Source organism: Mustelus asterias, chromosome 19 (assembly GCF_964213995.1).
Source record: "Mustelus asterias chromosome 19, sMusAst1.hap1.1, whole genome shotgun sequence".
Classification (NCBI taxonomy): domain Eukaryota; kingdom Metazoa; phylum Chordata; class Chondrichthyes; order Carcharhiniformes; family Triakidae; genus Mustelus; species Mustelus asterias.
The window spans coordinates 55199123-55213469 of NC_135819.1; the positions used below are offsets into that span (position 1 = coordinate 55199123).

A 14347-nucleotide genomic window follows, 5' to 3' on the forward strand; every position below is an offset into this window, starting at 1 on the left:
TGGAACTGTTGATCAATGAGTCGAGCGCCATATCCTGTTCTTATGAGGGCATCTTTCAGCGTCTGGAGGTGTCTGTTGCGATCCTCCTCATCCGAGCAGATCCTGTGTATACGGAGGGCTTGTCCGTAGGGGATGGCTTCTTTAACGTGTTTAGGGTGGAAGCTGGAGAAGTGGAGCATCGTGAGGTTATCCGTGGGCTTGCGGTACAGTGAGGTGCTGAGGTGACCGTCCTTAATGGAGATGCGTGTGTCCAAGAATGCAACCGATTCCGGAGAGTCGTCTATGGTGAGTCTGATGGTGGGATGGAACTTGTTGATGTCATCATAGAGTTGTTTCAGTGATTGTTCACCATGAGTCCAAAGGAAGAAAATGTCATCGATGTATCTAGTGTATAGCATCGGTTGAAGGTCCCATGTGGTAAAGAAGTCTTGTTCGAACCTGTGCATGAAGATGTTGGCATATTGAGGTGCGAATTTGGTCCCCATGGCTGTTCCGTGTGTCTGGATGAAGAACTGGTTGTTGAAGGTGAAGATATTGTGGTCCAGGATGAAGCGGATGAGATGTAAAATTGCATCAGGAAACTGGCAGTTGTTGGCGCTGAGCATTGAGGCCGTTGCAGCAATGCCATCGTCATGAGGGATGCTGGTGTAGAGTGCCGAGACATCCATTGTGACGAGGAGCGCTCCTGGTTCAACTGCTCCATGTGTGCCGAGTTTCTGTAGGAAGTCCGTCGTGTCGCGACAAAAGCTGGGGGTTCTTTGTACAATGGGTTTCAGGATGCCCTCGACATAGCCGGAGAGGTTCTCGCACAGGGTCCCTGACGCCGGATGCTCAGTTCTGAGTTGTTGATCCTATTCCACAATGGGATGACTGTGATGAAACAATTCTTTTCAGGAACGTTAGGAAAATCATAAATCGAGTCATCCCGATCTTTGGTCCCTTCTAGCAACTTTGAACAAAAGATTGTGGCAGAATCTTCAGAATGTCCTTTCTGCCAGGGAAAGTACATGATGAATGAAACTGCAAAAACAATAAAGATTTACTACCACTTCCGTTAGTCTTCAATTTACCTCTGTTTATTCCTTCTCAATAACTTGTGGTGGAATGTGCTTCCTTGGGTATCAAGAGTCCTGAGGGAATCACTAACAATCTATTGATGTTCTTCATGTTATAACCCAGACACTGAAAGTAGGTGCACTATTCAACTGGGACAATGTTGCATCTGCTTCACTCAGATTTAGTTCCTGACTTCATTAGATATAATTAGAAATTGAACCCTTCACCATTTTCTCTGTTATTAAACCCGGAGACACAGGACAGTTATGCTGCCATCCACTCCAAGATTATCCAACTCTGAATAGACCAGAGGTAGCACATGGAACCTTCCCTGGCCAGTATATGTATCATTTATGTAATGTATTATGCATTTAGCCATTGGCAGAGTACAACAACTGCAAGCCTAATTTTGTACAGAACTTTTATTGTGCTTTTGTTCTAAACTGACTCAAACTTTTAACTTTATGTAGAACTTTTAAGTGTAATATGTTACTTCCTCTTTCCTAAATGCATTAAATTAGACATTTGGGTCTTTTTGAAGTTGGAACTTGGAATAACCTGAATTCATATTTTGGAAACATTATTGGTGTTAAGTATATTGTCAGAATTATCATTAAATTTGAATTAAAATACTCTCTGAGAGATTCTTAAAAAGCTAGTAATTTTTGGTCCTAATAAGAAATTGATAATATGCAAAATAATGAACTATTGTCATCTGGTGTTCACAGTGTCAGCTTGTTTACTACACACAACATAATTTACGGTCAGACTTTCTATGGGCAACAGAACATTTCCAATCATCTGTTTTGGATGTACATTGCACAAAATGCATCAAATCCTGATGATGCTGAGGATGAAGATACAGATGTGTCATTCATCAGATGCACAGACATAAGGATGTTCCAGTGGCCTTCAGGAGTTTTTGTTTGTCATTGTTAACAGTGTTTTAATAGATACCATCAGTAATGCATTGTCTTTGAAATTAAAAATTGATACTGTAATCATGCTCAGTTGCCATGATATACCTTGGAAAATTGATAACTGTTTGAACATTATGAAGCCCAGGTAATCAACTAGAATGAGCAGATGTTTTGTTGCTCCACACTGGACCAATAAATTGCCTAATTTTATATTAAAGAATGAACAATTCATCCACATTTAAAGTGTATTGTTTCAAACCTCTTTTTAAAGTTTGTTCACTGACTAGATTCATGTCAAAAATCATTCCTATTTGTAGGTTCAAGTCTGGTCAACATGTACCCCTAAAATATTCCATCAATAACAGATGAACTGGTTATTCATCTCATTGCTGCTTGTGCTCTGTGCTCATCGGCCGTTGTGTTTCCCTACTCAGCAATTTAAAGTTCATGATACGAGAGCTACGGATATCAATACAAGTTATTTCCAGCTTACTTCTTTAAATTGGCCTGACATATCACAGTTTCAAGGTTCGCATCTGTAAATGGAAGAAGAGATCCTGCACACTTGAGCGACTAGTTGCAGTAAGTAATTAATTGCATACGAAATGAGGCTACAACTGGAAACGATGTATATTTCCTGTTAAATTTTAGGGATGTTAACATCATACACAATTGGTAATGAATATCAATTTATATGATTAAATGTTCCTTTAATGTGGTTGGCAGTGTTAATCTGAGATTAAATCCTGGGTAATAAATCTATGACTTATACCCTCCAAATTTCTATATTATCAATTCAACCGGCTGTTGTGAAAGCCTTAAAATGTCATCGCACCTTCTCCAGAAGGTACAGGTTGGAAACCTTCACCACTTAATAATTTTACAGGCCTTCTGGAATATCAGAATGGATACTTTAGCACATTTGAAGGATTTGCAACTAGCCCACCAGTAGAATCGTACTAGTTCACAAACTTTGAATAGTTTGCATTCTGCAGAAAGTTACTTTCTAAATAAAAATTCTGAATCAGTAAATTAATTTTTAGAGCAGCTTTGATTTTTGTCCCCTCTGCTCGCTTTGCGCTCCGATGTCTGCACAAAAGACGGGGGAATTTTAAGCATGAGTTCCACCCAAAACCATTTACCTTCATGTTTTCGTTCATCTTTTACTCCGATTCAAGTTATTTTGCCTGAATTGGGCCCTACCCACGAAGCTGACAGCAACCCCAGTTGAAATTGCGAGGTTCTGTTGGGGCCGTTCAAATTGCTTAGCATGTTTAAAAGTTCTTTCATGTTAAAATAATTAACTTACCAAAAATGTTACTGGTGTCCATGAATTAAACTGCTACATGGTTCAGTCTGACCCCCCCACCCATAGTAATTCAGTCATTTAAATCTGGTTACTCTCTCAAGAATGCTGGTGTAAAGACTCCATTGCTGGGAATACTGTGGAATTGGCTGAACCAGGGCAAATGATGGGGGAATATTAAATGCAATTTTCAAAACCATTTACATTTTGTATTTTGCGTGATCTTTTACAACAGTTGAAGACCGATTTGCTCGATCAGGCACTGGTAACAAACCTCAAGCCAAGTTGTGAGATCCCACCAGGTATAGAAGGCTCTTCAAGTTGAGTTCAATTTCTCAGGTGCACCAAGATTAATTGACACATTGGGTGGAATTTTCCCGTCCTGCCTGCCACAGGAATCATAGCAGGTGGGGACGGACCGTGCTGACCTCGGGTGGGATTTTCCGGTCTTGGGGATGAGCGTGACTGTAAATTCTTGCCCATTGTGGAAGTTTTTCCGTTTATCAAAAACGTTTACTGTCTACTGTACCAATTAAACTATAAAATGGCTCTATCATTTTTTAAATTCACATCAGCGATTATGAATTAAATTGCTTGCAATTAGAGGACTGAATTCTCTCATGCAAGAGGCTTAATCAGCTTAAAAAATAAAACTTCTCCAGGATTGTACTCTTAAATACTTAAATCAAGGAATGTTTGGAAAAAAGAGTCAATCTCAACTTCTCTTACACTGGGATCTCAGAAACTTATGCAACCGTATTTTAGCAGTAATCTGAAGCCTAACCTCACCAGCACAATTTTAACAGAATTTTGAGTGTAATTTTCTGATTGCACCCAAAATGAATCATGATTCTTGTTGTGTTTCTACTTCCAATTATATGAACAAGATTCACAGTAAACGGGTAGAGGTAAAGTTGCCATAGTCCCAGATGACCATAGGCTGCTCTTCCCTTAGAGGGGGAGTGCGCTGACTGGTCGTGATTTAAACTCAGGGTCACCACATGTCAGGTGAGGTTGAGAAGGCGTGGCCTTCATAATAACCTCAGCAAGTTTTGGAATTGAGCCAGTGCTGTTGGTGTGTCTCTGCACCAACAACCAGCTGTCCAGCCAACTGAGCTAAACTGACAGTAAACAATAGCTGTGATCTGTGGTCATACCGAATCATCGCTGGATAATGTAAATTAAAAGTTTAACGTTTATTTATTATTGTCACAAGTCAACACTGCAATGAAGTTGCTGTGAAAGCTGCTGGAGCAGGATATGACATCCAGACTGTTAAAAATGGGAGCACAGCAAAAGGGACCAGGACTAGCACACGTAATTCTCTTCAATCAAACAGACAGAAGGATTGTGAAATAAACTGCGCAAGGACTGTGGAGGAAGTGTGAATCAGAGCAGATGGACTCGTTTTCAAATCAGGCACTAAATGAAAAATAAAGTAAGAAAGGAGCTCGGATTAAGAGAGCGACAGAAAGGAAAAGTATCTTAAAAAAACTGCATCTTTAGAATCTCCAACAATTAAAACATTGAATTAATGAGAGTCCACATCTGTAAATTAATCTTCAGTGATGTGTGGTTGATTGGCAGTAAATCAACACTTTAGCACATTGTTAAAATGGAACATGCATTTGAATAATGCTTATGGATTTCGATGGCAAGGCATCATTTTCAGAGTTAATGACAGCTATACAACTGGGACAGCATCCACTGAATTTCTTTGTTTAACTGTACACTCTTCTTGCTTGAAGTTTTGCATTACTGACAGAAGTCTTCCTGCTATTTTGACAGCTAGTCACTTAGCCCCATCACTGAAAGTAAAGAAAATGCTGAAGCATCACATTTAGAACAATTTATATACAGCAATATATATACACAATTATATACACAACATACTCTACAGCTTCTAATAAAGTTATATCTTTGACAGACCTAGAATATAATTCCAACCTCCATGTTTACAGGCCATGACAGATGTACATTAATTTACAATATTAAAAAATATATATTTACAATATCCAGAGTATCTAAAAAGGAGTGTATTAATGTATCCAAACAATATTATAGATCAAGCATCCTTTGAGCATTTGTGTTGTTTCCATTTACGAGTGGCGAGTGTCAGCTGAGTGTCCCTTTTGTGCCACAAGTAGATTTTGTTGACGATTATATTGGTATCCTGGACATTGCCAATGAGGACATACTGCACGCCTCGGTTACTGCTCCGTACCATCTTGTGGGCGCAGTTTGAATTGATAAGGAGCCACTGCCGAATAATGGTGCGTGTTCCAAAGGAAAAGAGAGAGCCAGGAGCGATCATCTCCACTTGCCCTTCCACATCGAACTCAGAATCTCCTGAGGCGCCCTTCCTCTTCGCTAGTGTCACTTTCACAGCTGTGGGCAGAACAAGAGGTCGTTACTGACTGTGAGAGAACATACTCAAATGTTATTCAGGTCAAAGGACTTTATTTATAAGTCCAACAACAACAGAAAATGCTGTAAAATCTCAGCAGCTCTGACAGCATCTGTGGAGAGAATAGTCAGTTTAGCTCTACTCGCTCCACAGGTGCTGTCAGACCTGCTGAGATTTTCCAGCATTTTCTGTTTTAGTTTCAGATTCCAGCATCTGCAGTATTTTGCTTTTATTTAATTATAAGTGGTTAGTTACCCGGTTTTGTGTGTGATTTATTCCCCGAGGTTTAAATTACGCTACATTTTGCACCCTCTCCATTTCTTCTCTCTGAACAGTATGCTTTGTAGAGTGCGAGAAACAATATTTTTCACTGTATACTAATACACGTGACAATAATTCAAATCAAATCAGTTGCAAGTTCCCCCAGGAGACTTACCAAAATTGTTCTGACAAAATGTTTGCAAAACTCTTTTGTGTGCACCTGGTTCTTCAGTAGCAGGACAGCCCTGGCAAGTCGGCTTCGGAAAAACTGGAAATGACAGAGATAAAGATAATTAAAACAGTTGATAAGTGTATTTATTTTTCGATGGAACAGCCATTTTTAAAACAAGCATTTTTTTTTTTCAAATTAGAATTGAATGGTGGTGTGTGTGCGCGGTAAAGAAGGCAATATAACATTGAGGTGGCTCACATTTTCGATATGCTGAAGATTCTGTGCCGATGGACGTGAGGCATGTGTCTTCGTCAGGTGGAAATCGATCGCAGTTAAAGGCAGCGGGCCAGGATTGTCCATGGCAGGCGAGGACTTGGCTACAGCTGTCTCTCACAGCCACACACATACTCCTGCAAGGCTGGATAAACCTGTAACCATGCAGTGGGACATCATTAATGTACATCCTAGCAATTGTCAATCTTCTCCAATGTTCAGCAACCACTCAAGAGTAACAAAGCAACGTGCATCAAAAACAGAAAATGCTGGAAAATCTCAGCAGGTCTGACAGCATCTGTGGAGAAAGAATAGAGCCAACGTTTGGAGTCTGGATGACCCTTGGTCACAGCTCTGTTTCAGGTTCCAGCATCCGCAGTATTTTACTTTTATTTTAAATCAGTGTGTATCCTGTGAGGCTGGTCTTCACAGATCCGTGAAAAGTTTACAGCACAGAATAAGCCCACTTGACCCATCTGCATCTCTAATCAACCCCTCCCCCCCAGCCTAACCTCATTCCAGCACTTGGACCCTAACCTGGAGATGCAAATTCAGACACATTTTCAGTGAGTTGAGGGTTTCTGCCTCTCCTATCCTTTCAGGCAGTGAGTTCCAAGTCCTCCCCACTGCCTGGATGAAGAAATTCCTCATCTCCTGTCTAATCTTTCTGCGGATCACTTTAGATCTGTTTCCCCCCCGCTATGCCCCTGACCTCTCTGCTAGGGTAAATAGTAAATAGACTCTCCCCATCCACTCTATCCAGGCCCCTCGCAACTTCCGACACCTCAATCAAATCTCCCCTCAACCTCCTATGTTCACAGGAGAATAACACCTGGGAGTGCAACTTTTTTCTATGTGGATAACCTTTAAAATAACTTTGCCACATTTGTGAGGCCATGGTAAAATATCTGAAACATTTCCTTTATTGTAGTGAAGCAGAATGTTACTTGATGTACATAAAGAGTCCCGAGTATTATTGCTTTTTGTGTGACGGTCATTTTGGAATGATGTTCTCACAGATTTAGGAATAAAGTACACATTAAAAGAAAGATAATAACTCCAGCCTATCCCATCTTTCACCATTGCTGCAATCATCCAGTCCTGTTAATATTCCCAATAAATTTCCTCCATACTCTTTCTAGTGCAACTGCAACCTTGCTGTACTGAGCTGACCAGAACTGCTCAAGAGTGTTCAAGGGAGCACAATCTAAATAAAAGCAAAATACTGCCGATGCTGGAATCTGAAACAGGAACAGAAAATGCTGGAAAATCCCAGCAGGTCTGGCAGCATCTGTAAGGAGAGAAAAGAGCTGACGTTTGGCATAGAAAGTGGGAGATAGTTATACTGTGGGGTGAGGGAACCTATATGAGGAAGACACATGCCTCACGTCCATCAGCACAGGAAACCTACAGTATAAATATCTCCCACTTTCTATGCCTTTTAGCTTTGACAAAGGGTCATCTGAACTCGAAACATCAGCTCTTTTCTCTCCTTACAGATGCTGCCAGGCCTGCTGAGATTTTCCAGCATTTTCTCTCCTAGAATAACGTTAATCGAGGTAACCAGACCAGGAATAGGATACCGAATGGGGAATGCTTACGTGTCTAGGCAGACTGGAGCAAACAGCGAGCAGAGGAAAGTGGCGGCTTGCGAGTGACAGCCGGTGCGAAGAAGCGACTCCCACTCCGCAGATTTCGGGATAGCCTCCCCGAATGTGGTGTGGCCCAACAGATTGGGAAGCCTCATCTCCGAGTAGCCCACATCCTGACACAATCTCATTTCCTTTGGCACGGCCACGCACTTTGTGGATAATCCAATGTCGAAGCAATCTACCAGCGCGAAAGACAGGGCACACAGCAGCGGCAGGAGACATCTCCGCGTAAGACCAGGCATCTCTCTGAGGAGTCAACCAACAAAGTAAGATTCTTTTTATTTTTGTTCCCTTGCTTGCTGCTGTATTTATATCTGCAGTGATCTGCCTTGTCAATTATCAGTGCACTTCAGATAAACCTTGACTCTAATCTTCATTCAAACGATCATTGTGGAGATTATAAACAAGAATACCTCTTCAGACTGATTCATATGTGCCGGCTCAGTACCCTGGCATTTAGTACATTTTCTTTGTCTTAATTACAAGGCGTCTCTGGATGGTGCTCAATATTAAAACAAAATCTCAAATCAACACACTTGCATGTTCGATTTGAGAAATCCTGTGCATCAATCTTCAGTAGACAGACAGACTCCAGAAGGCAATTTGTCTCCTCTATGTTTTGATAAACTGTGAGAAATCAAACAAAAGAATGAATTAACCGGGCGAAGAAACTTCTGCCAGGGCTAATTGTCTCGCGTCTCGTCTTGAGTACAAGTATTACCCTGGAGACATGTTTCTGGCTCTTCAAGAACCTAATGTCTGGTGCTCCGGCAGCAGGTATAGAAACGGTTTGGAGAAAGCTGAAAGATAAACTCGTTATATTTGAATTTCTTGCCAAATGAGCGCAGCAAATATAGAAATAAATCATATGTGTGGTGTAACAAGACTGTTATACAGTAATTATATATTGAATATTATTGGAACAATAATTTATTTGTAGTTTCTTCAAAAAGAGCCTGTTACATGCACCTTTGTACTTGGGACTGACACCGGAGTTAAACCTTTCTAAGTTACACACATTGTTCAGAAGTAGTACACTTCTGGTGTCAGGAAGCTTCATTGTAGTGTCCGGTAGGAATAAAAAAAAAACACTTTTGGCACATCGCAGTGATGTTTTATCACTGGAAATAACGTTTCACGTTTTAATTTAGCATGTTTTTAAGTGTTTAAATAATTTAAACGTTCAATTGTTACTCTAATTACCGACTGAATGGTAATTATAATTCTCACATGTTTAATGCTCTTATTCAAGGGTACAATAACTGAATATGCAACAATGGTTTTCTGCAGGACAGTTTTTAATGTTTCATCTGGATTAAGTCTATTTCCAATCCAAGCAAGGAATTGTGATTCTCAACTTTTTATTTTACAAGTCCCAATACAAGGGAACATGAAACCTGAAAAGTTAATGGAGAGATAGCTGTTATTTTTGTAATATTCAAACACCCATATAAGATACTTTCTGACTCAATATCAAAATTTAAATGATCAGAATTTTATTTGCTAATTTTCTCTCCTCCCTTTAAGGCTTTGACTCTGGCTGTGATATGCTTTCACATATGGGGTCAATTCCAGCCTTGGGTGACTGTGTGGGGTTTGCACATTCTTCCTGTGTCTGTGTGGGTTTCCTCCAGGTGCTCTGGGCTCCTCCCACAGTGGATTGGCTATGCTAAATTGCCCCTTAGTATCCCAAGACTTGTAGGTTAGGGGGATTAGCATGGTTAATATGTGGGGGCATGGGGATAGGGCCCGGGTAAGATATTCTGTCAGAGAGTTGGTGCAGACTCAATGGGCCGAATAGTCTCCTCTGCACTGTAGGGATTCTATGACAAGAATGATGAATTTTGTCCATGTGACCAGTCTTCATAATCTAAATAGTTAATGCAAACCAACTATTTGGATGCATTGCAATTGATCTCAAATCTTTCCCATTTAATTTCTAAATATATCACATATACCTTCCACAAGAATCCCAGGTTGATCATTCAAGAGCACTGAAGCCAAGTGAAGCATTTTTATACTATTACTTGTATAATACAGATTTCAGAAGTCTGGCATATATATGCCTGATGAAAGTCTTTGTACTGTTTAATCCAGCTCCCTTGTTCCAGTGGCAGAATGACACAGTTGTGCAAAATGGATATTCAATTCCACTGCTGGAATTCTGTCTTGAAACTGAAAAGTGCTTTTCTTACACCTCAAGCACTGTCTTATCAGAGATCAGCTAACTCAACACTGACAAAGAATTGGACTTAGGTCCAATAAATGGAAATGCCAGAAGTGCATTCCAGGTCACCTAGCATATGTAGAGTGAATAAGTATGTTGACATTTTGAATGCATTGTTGCCAAGGATGTCGGAACAAATCTCCATTCTTCTCTAAATTCTACCATATGACCTTAAATGCCCACCAAAACCAGTGAAATCCATAGTTGGGGCCTTTTAGTATTTCATTGGAAGGAGAGCAATTCTGGCAATTTAACACACCCTCCCTGTATGGAGCTCGAGTTCAGAATCTTCTGTCCCCGAGGTTTGCTAACTGAGCAAAGGTAATATAAATCATTTGCAATGCAGAATCTAAAAATGCAATGCTCAATGTGTTCTTTAGACAGCTATATTGTCACATTTCCTGTGTTTACAATTGTTCAGGGAAAATAACAGTGAAAGATAAAATCCTAATATCCTTATTCTTAAATTATAACTGATGGTTGTTGTACATATTCCCAATTCAATTAAAAAAATTAGGATCAAACCATCTTGTGCCTGGACTGGCAGGCAGACGCCTGACCCAAAGACAGAGGTCATGCATACATGGCTCCCTCACCATTGAAAAGATGAGGTAATACAGAGGTAGACCTGATTAAACATTTATAGGCATCTCAAGTATTCACACTTCATTGCAAAGTGCATTAAACAGGAGTCAAACCCATTCCTTCCTTATCTGTCATGCAGATTCTTCACATTCAGGTATCGCAATTGTAGCTCCCTACCCCACCCATCCAATTCAGGGTGTTTGTATTTTTATCGTTGTCATTTTCTTAAAATTTTTGCTCGCTGAAAATTGAAATGATCTCCTTTTTTAAATACTTTGAAAAAATGATAATGTATTCTTAATCCAGTCAGACTCATCTATGCCATGTTGGATAAGAGGCAAGAGTAGTGAGTCTATTATATCATCGTTTTAGCATAAAGGGTGGCAGATTTAAAACAAAGAGGAGAAATTACTTCTCTCAAAGGGTTACGAGTCTGTGGAATTCATTGCTCCAGAGTACGGTGGATGCCAGGACTTGAATGAAGATAGGTTCATTGCTCAAATCTGGACTGTTACCTGTGCATTGTCACAAATCTGGAGATAGAAATTATTTTATCAATTTATCTTTGAAACTCAAAACTATGTCAAAATAGAATTTATAAAATTGACATGAACCCAATGATCATAATATTCTGACAATTCCCTTTGAGCATTTGTTTTATTGTCTAAATTTAAGGAAGAAGTGGACAGATTTTTAATTGGTAAAGGCTTAAACAGCAATGCTGAATGGGCAAGCAAGTGGAGTTGAGGCTATGATGAGATCAGCAATGATCGTATGAAATGGTGGAGCAGGTTCGGGGGGCTGAATTTCCTACTCCTGCTCCTAGTTCCTATATTCTTATGTATGGTTATTTTGTGTTCCATGCATAATGTGGCTAGGTTGGAAGTTGACTATATTGTACAGTTACAATTCTCCCAGATATCGTATGAAATTATTAATGTTGTTCTAACAACAATGTACATTTGTGTAGTGTTTTTAATATTAAAAATGCCCTATGGTGCTAAAGGGAAGTAAGATAACAAATGGCAGCTGAGCTATTGGAAGGTTTAGGAGATTGACCATATAAATCATGTGGATTTTAAGGAGGGTTTTAAAGGAAGCAATGGAGAGGTGGAGGGGATCAGGTGATAACTCAACACAGTCTGTTTGCTGAACCAGCGATCTGGTGTGTCAAGTTGAATGAAACAATGCATCACCACTGAGAGAGCTATTCGTGTAGCCTCTGCCAACAAACCTGTGAAAGTGGGATGAGCTGCAAAAACATTCTTGAAGTTTTTATAGGTCTTGTTTAGTGTTACATATTGAAAGCTACCTTGAGATTCCCCGTCAATTTACTTGGAAATTTAGACAATAAAACAAATGCTCAAAGGGAATTGTCAGAATATTATGATCATTAGGTTCATGTCAATTTTATAAATTCTATTTTGACATAGTTTTGAGTTTCAAAGATAAATTGATAAAATAATTTCTATCTCCAGATTTGTGACAAATGCACAGGTAACAGTCCAGATTTGAGCAATGAACCTATCTTCATTCAAAATAAAATCAATCTGGCAGCTTTTGCAAAATCGGTGTTTGGCTTTAGAATGCACTGACTAAAAACAGGAAGTTTGTAGAAGAGAGTGCCTCTCTTTTGAAACAATGAGGGAATATTTACAGGCCCTGTAGTTTATAGGGAGAAAACAACACAAAAATCTCTGAGCAAAGTGTTGGGTTAAAACAGAAGCTGTTGGAAATACTCAGCAGGTCAGGCAGCATCTGTGAAGAGAGAACAGCAGATTTATTGTTAAAGTTTACTCTGCTTCTCCCACCACAGGTGCTGCCAGACCCATTGAGTATTTTCTATTTCTATTCCAAAAGACCAAAAGTTTAACGAATCCTGTACTTAAAACATACTTCACATTTTTACAGAGAGTGAGAGTTTGTAGCCCCTATGTCATTACTTGACGAGGCTGTCCCCAACTTTGGGCTTTTGATCCTTGGACACCCGATGCAGAGGACGCGTTAGAGAAGCTCCTTGTGAATCTACCCCTGTTGCTGGCCAAGATGGGTGTCCACAAGTCCAGGCTGGACATGGCCCGGGTGGATGGTCACTCTGGCTTCCTGCCTCTCTATCTGATCATATCCCCTGCCTAAGTAGCCCTCAAAATGAACTCACAGTGTCTACCCACATGCTTGAATCCTTTCCTGACCAGAGAACACTGCAGAGACTGGAGTATTTGGTAGGATATTATTATTTAACATGATCAGTTTCCTTTGTATTTTTGATGTAGTTTTCTGTAAGATGCGCCCCTTTAAAACAGGGATGTGTTGTTTGATGACTCTAGGACAACCCAGAGTATTTTTGTCATTTGAATTAAGCAGACATAATTATGAACAATTGATACAGATGATGCAACCTTGGTTCCAAGATAAGTGCTAAAACTAAGTCGAAGTGGTTAGGTACGTAGATCAAAGTAATCCAGGATTAACTAAAGTCAATTTGTTCTTTGATTTTATTTGCTGGTTTGCTTTCAGACCGTACAAAAAGATAACAAAAAGCATTGTAGCCAGTTTGTTACAAGATTACCAGCGACTGTCGGACTGATTGAATTCTAGCTGGTACAGTCTCGAGGGTTGCACACAGCTGTGTCCTGGAGGGCTGGACACCCTAGCTTTCACTGTTTACAATCCTAAGTACCCCAGTGGCAGACTCATAGGCCTAGCTTTTCATGGAGTAGTGAATCTACTGCCAGAGTGACAGAGCTCGAGTTAGCAACTACAGTCACAGACATCACTTTCTGAGAATATGAAATGCAGTATTACCATTATAAAAGTAGCTTATAAAAGGAAGTGGAGGCTTTGGAGAGAGTACAGAGGAGGTTTACCAGGATGTTGCCCGGTATGGAGGGGCTTAGTTATGAGGAGAGATTGGGTAAACTGGGGTTGTTCTCCCTGGAAAGACGGAGGATGAGGGGAGACTTAATAGAGGTGTATAAAATTATGAAAGGCATAGATAGGATGAACGGTGGGAAGCTTTTCCCCAGGTCGGTGGTGACGTTCACGAGGGGTCATAGGTTCAAGGTGAAGGGGGGGGAGGTTTAACACAGATATCAGAAGGACGTATTTTACACAGAGGGTGGTGGGGGCCTGGAATGCGCTGCCAGGCAAGGTGGTGGAGGCGGACACACTGGGAACGTTTAAGACTTATCTAGATAGCCATATGAACGGAGTGGGAATGGAGGGATACAAAAGAATGGTCTAGTTTGGACCAGGGAGCGGCACGGGCTTGGAGGGCCGAAGGGCCTGTTCCTGTGCTGTATTGTTCTTTGTTCTTTAATGAGAGTGGTGCCGTGGGATTGTCGCTGGACTAGTAATCCAGTAGACCCAAGGTAAAGCACTTGGGATCTGGGTTCGAATCCCACCACAGCAGATGGTGAAATTTGAATACAATAAAAACTCTGGACTTAAAAGTCTAATGATGACCATGAAACCATTATTGATTATCA

General features: G+C 40.3%; 2 protein-coding genes across 4 annotated transcripts in view; one reads left to right on the forward strand and one right to left on the reverse strand.

Moving 5' to 3' along the window:
* Window positions 1–3474, forward strand: part of hdac10 (histone deacetylase 10) — a 50847-nt gene extending 47373 nt beyond the window's left edge. For all 3 annotated transcript variants that reach the window (XM_078235567.1, XM_078235565.1, XM_078235566.1), the window contains one exon: window positions 1785–3474. The gene's annotated coding sequence lies outside the window, so the exon portion shown is untranslated. The remainder of the gene's footprint in view (window positions 1–1784) is intronic.
* A 1873-nt stretch (window positions 3475–5347) lies between these two features.
* szl (sizzled) lies at window positions 5348–8289 on the reverse strand. The gene is made up of 4 exons (XM_078234618.1): window positions 7997–8289; window positions 6381–6550; window positions 6126–6218; window positions 5348–5670 (listed from the first exon to the last, which is right to left on the reverse strand). Exons 1-4 carry the CDS (start codon window positions 8287–8289, stop codon window positions 5348–5350), a joined length of 879 nt encoding a protein of 292 aa, XP_078090744.1.
* Window positions 8290–14347: the final 6058 nt, after the last annotated feature.

Bases quoted from the DNA above. Each gene is read 5' to 3' on its own strand.
- szl (XM_078234618.1), bottom strand. From the start codon at position 8,289: ATGCCTGGTCTTACGCGGAGATGTCTCCTGCCGCTGCTGTGTGCCCTG. The intron at 6,551-7,996 runs GTAAGCATTCCC...GCATGGTTACAG, and splicing joins GCTCCAGTCTGCCTAGACAC to GTTTATCCAGCCTTGCAGGA. The intron at 5,671-6,125 runs GTAAGTCTCCTG...TTCTGCCCACAG, and splicing joins ATTTTGTCAGAACAATTTTG to CTGTGAAAGTGACACTAGCG.